The sequence below is a fragment of the Elephas maximus genome, chromosome 17 (assembly GCF_024166365.1).
Source record: "Elephas maximus indicus isolate mEleMax1 chromosome 17, mEleMax1 primary haplotype, whole genome shotgun sequence".
Taxonomy (NCBI): domain Eukaryota; kingdom Metazoa; phylum Chordata; class Mammalia; order Proboscidea; family Elephantidae; genus Elephas; species Elephas maximus.
The window spans coordinates 26,192,049-26,195,607 of NC_064835.1; the positions used below are offsets into that span (position 1 = coordinate 26,192,049).

The 3,559-nt window shown below is 39.0% G+C and overlaps 1 protein-coding gene across 1 annotated transcript; it reads left to right on the plus strand.

Moving 5' to 3' along the window:
- Positions 1-1,432: 1,432 nt before the first annotated feature.
- Positions 1,433-2,362, plus strand: LOC126061144 (olfactory receptor 151-like). The gene has a single exon (XM_049857471.1). It carries the CDS (start codon positions 1,433-1,435, stop codon positions 2,360-2,362), a length of 930 nt encoding a protein of 309 aa, XP_049713428.1.
- The last annotated feature ends 1,197 nt before the right edge of the window (positions 2,363-3,559 follow it).

Sequence of the window (3,559 nt, forward strand, 5' to 3'; positions counted from 1 at the left end):
CATCAATGAGGAATCTAGAAGTTTATCATCTTGATGAGATCCCATTTAACTATTTTGCCTTTTGTTCCTTGGGAGTTTGGTAGCATATCTAAGAATCCATTGTTGAAGACTAGATCCCGCAGCATTACCCCTATATTTTCTTGTAATTGTTTTATGGTTTTAGGTCATACATTTACGTCTTTGATCCATTTTGCATTAGTTTTTGTATATGATGTGATGTATGGGTGTACTTTCATTCTTTTGCATGTCAAAATCCGGTTGTCTAAACACCATTTATTAAAGTGACTATTCTTTCCCCTTGTTGGGTTTGACACACTTATGGAAGATTAATTGACCACAGATGTGTACACTTATCTCTGGATTCTTGATTCCAATCCATTGTCTATAGGTCTATCATATACAAGTGCCACACTGTTTGGATTACTGTAGCTTTATACAGGCAGCCCCATGTTACCAGCATCCAACTTACAGACAACTCATACTTGCCCTTTAATGTTATGTAAATTTGCCCTCATTTTGAAATGACTGAACCAACTCCTATTTGCAACAAATTCTTCATCATGATCATCTTCCCTTGCTGCAATGCAGCTTTTAAATCATTAGAAAATCTTGAAGCCTTTTTTTGCACTAAAGTAAGGCTAAATATGAATTGTATGCACCTGTCCAATTTACCTGCACATCCGACTTAAAGACAAACTTATGAACAGATCTCGTTCATAATCTGGGTATTGCCCGTAATACGTTTTGAGATCAGGAAGTGTGAGTCCTCCTCTTCTATTCTTCTTTTCCAGGATAGCTTTGGCTATTTGGAACCCTTCGCATTCCTATATAACTTTGAGGATTGGCTTTCCCATTTATGCAAAGAAGGCTATTGGAATTTTGATGATTATTGTCTTGAATTTGTATATGGCATTACATAATATTGACATCTTCACAATATTAGCTCTTCCGAACCATGCCATGACATGGATGAACCTTGAAAACATTAAAAAAAAAAAAAAAAAATCAGGCTGAGTAAAATAAGCCAATCACAAAACAACAAATATTAAATGAGCTCACTCAGAAAATATACCTAAAATAGGCAAATGTATAGAGATCAGAGTTTAATAGTAGTAACCTGAGACAAAAGACAGACAGAAAATCTGAAGCATTATTTAAACACACTGAGTTTCTGTTTCTGGTGATGAAAAATTTGGTAATGATACTGGTGTTTGTTGCACAACATGATTGATGTAATAATTCTCACTGAATTGTACACAGGAAAAATGTTTAATTGGCCAATGTAGTGTTATCTACATTTGTCCAACAATCATAGAAACAGCCCAGGATCTCCAAGCTTGAGACAAATGCTCAAACCAGCTTCATCAAGGAAAATTACAGCCTTTCACGGGGCTTTTCTCTCCCAGCCCCACAGGCTTCCAATCCCAGGAAAATGCCTGCAGAAAATCACTCTACTGTGACAGAATTCATTCTAGGAGGATTAACAAATCGGCCAGAGCTCCAGCTCCCTCTCTTCTTCCTCTTTCTAGGGATCTACATGGTCACCATGGTGGGGAACCTGGGCATGATCACGCTCATTTGTCTGAATTCCCAGCTTCACACCCCCATGTACTACTTCCTCAGCAATTTGTCATTTGTAGATATGTGCTACTCCTCTGTCATTACTCCTAAAATGCTGGTGAACTTTGTGTCAGAGAAGAACAGCATATCTTATGCAGGGTGCATGTCACAACTCTACTTCTTCCTTGTTTTTGTCATTGCCGAGGCTTACATGCTGACAGTGATGGCCTATGACCGCTATGTTGCCATCTGCAGCCCTTTGCTTTATAACATCATTATGTCACATCAAATCTGTTCCATGCTAGTGGCTGTGGTCTACATCATGGGGCTCATTGGCTCAACGATACAGACTGGCCTCATGTTAAAACTGTCCTATTGTGAGAGCCTCATCAGTCATTACTTCTGTGATATCCTCCCCCTCATGAAGCTCTCCTACTTTAACACCTATGACATTGAGCTGACAGTTTTCTTTTTGGCTGGATTCAACATCACAGTCACCAGTTCAACAGTCCTTGTCTCCTATGCCTTCATCCTCTCCAGCATCCTCCACATCAGGAGCACAGAGGGTAGGTCCAAAGCCTTCAGCACCTGCAGTTCCCACCTTACAGCAGTAGGACTCTTCTGTGGATCTACTGCATTCATGTATCTAAAACCTTCCAGAGCCAGTTCCTTGGCCCAGGAGAATGTGGCCTCTGTGTTCTACACCACAGTGATCCCCATGTTGAACCCCCTTATTTATAGTCTGAGGAACAAGGAGGTGAAGGATGCCATGCAGAAAACACTGAGAAGAAAACTGTCTTAATGCAAATGTTATCACTCTTTCTCAATTTTAAGAGTAAGTTGTTACAAACACCAGAGAAAAGTCCAACCATGAACGAGGTACTCCAACCCCCTACATGGTTGGTGAAAGTCTTCCCTCATTCTCCTCTCTTCTTCCCGACCCTCTCTCATGACTTACTATTTGCAACCAGCTATTTTCAAGTTTATATTTTCTTTTATTTGTAATCTAGTCTCTCTATCCTGAGCCCTTTGTTAAACATTTACTAACTTATTTGTAATTTAACATAAATTTTAAGCTTTAAGCATTGAGCTTGAGAGTCATTCATTGTTTATTACCTTCTATACATAAAATGGAAACTCTGGTGGCATAGTGGGTAATTGCTACGGCCGCTAACCAAAGGGTCGGCAGTTCGAATCTGCCAGACACTCCTTGGAAACTCTATGGGGCAGATCTACTTTGTCCTATAGGGTCGCTATGAGTCGGAATCGACTCGACGCCACTAAGTTTTGACACAGAAAATATTATTACCACCTTGCAGCAATGGAATTGTTCTATGGATCTGCTGCATTCATGTACTTAAAACCATCCAAGGTCAGATCACTGGCTCAGAAGAATGTGGCTTCCATGTGCTACATCACAGCCATCTCCATGCTAAACAGGAAATTGACAATCTAAGTAACAAGGAGGTGAAGGCCACTATGCAGAAAACACAAAGAAGACTGTTTGGTTGCAAATGTCATTACTCTGTCTCAAGTTGAAAACTGAGATATAAATATAGGCAGGAAGTCATGTAAAGATTTACACACACATTGGTTGAGAGCAAATGTTTCTCAACATGACTGATTAAGTGTATCCACTCATCTTTTCTCTTCCCTTTTTACTTTCATGTATTTCATGTTTGACTCTGTTTCAGCCTTGCTAATTTCTAGTTTTTTTTCCACCTAGGATAAGCTTTCTCTCTCTCTGGCCCTCTGATGAACATTACCTATCATCATTAAAAAATCAAATAAATCTAAAATTTTCATCAATGACTTTAAGAGAGACATTTGATTTAATTTCCTCTATGGAGAACATATTACCCAAAGCAATTCTCATAATTTGCCATTTGGTAAATACAAGACAAATGGAGACGAAATTGAAAGTCACCAAGGAATAACACAAAATGTCTTCCTCTACTAGGTTTCTCCGTTCTCTTCTTTCTCTTTCTCTCTAATTTTA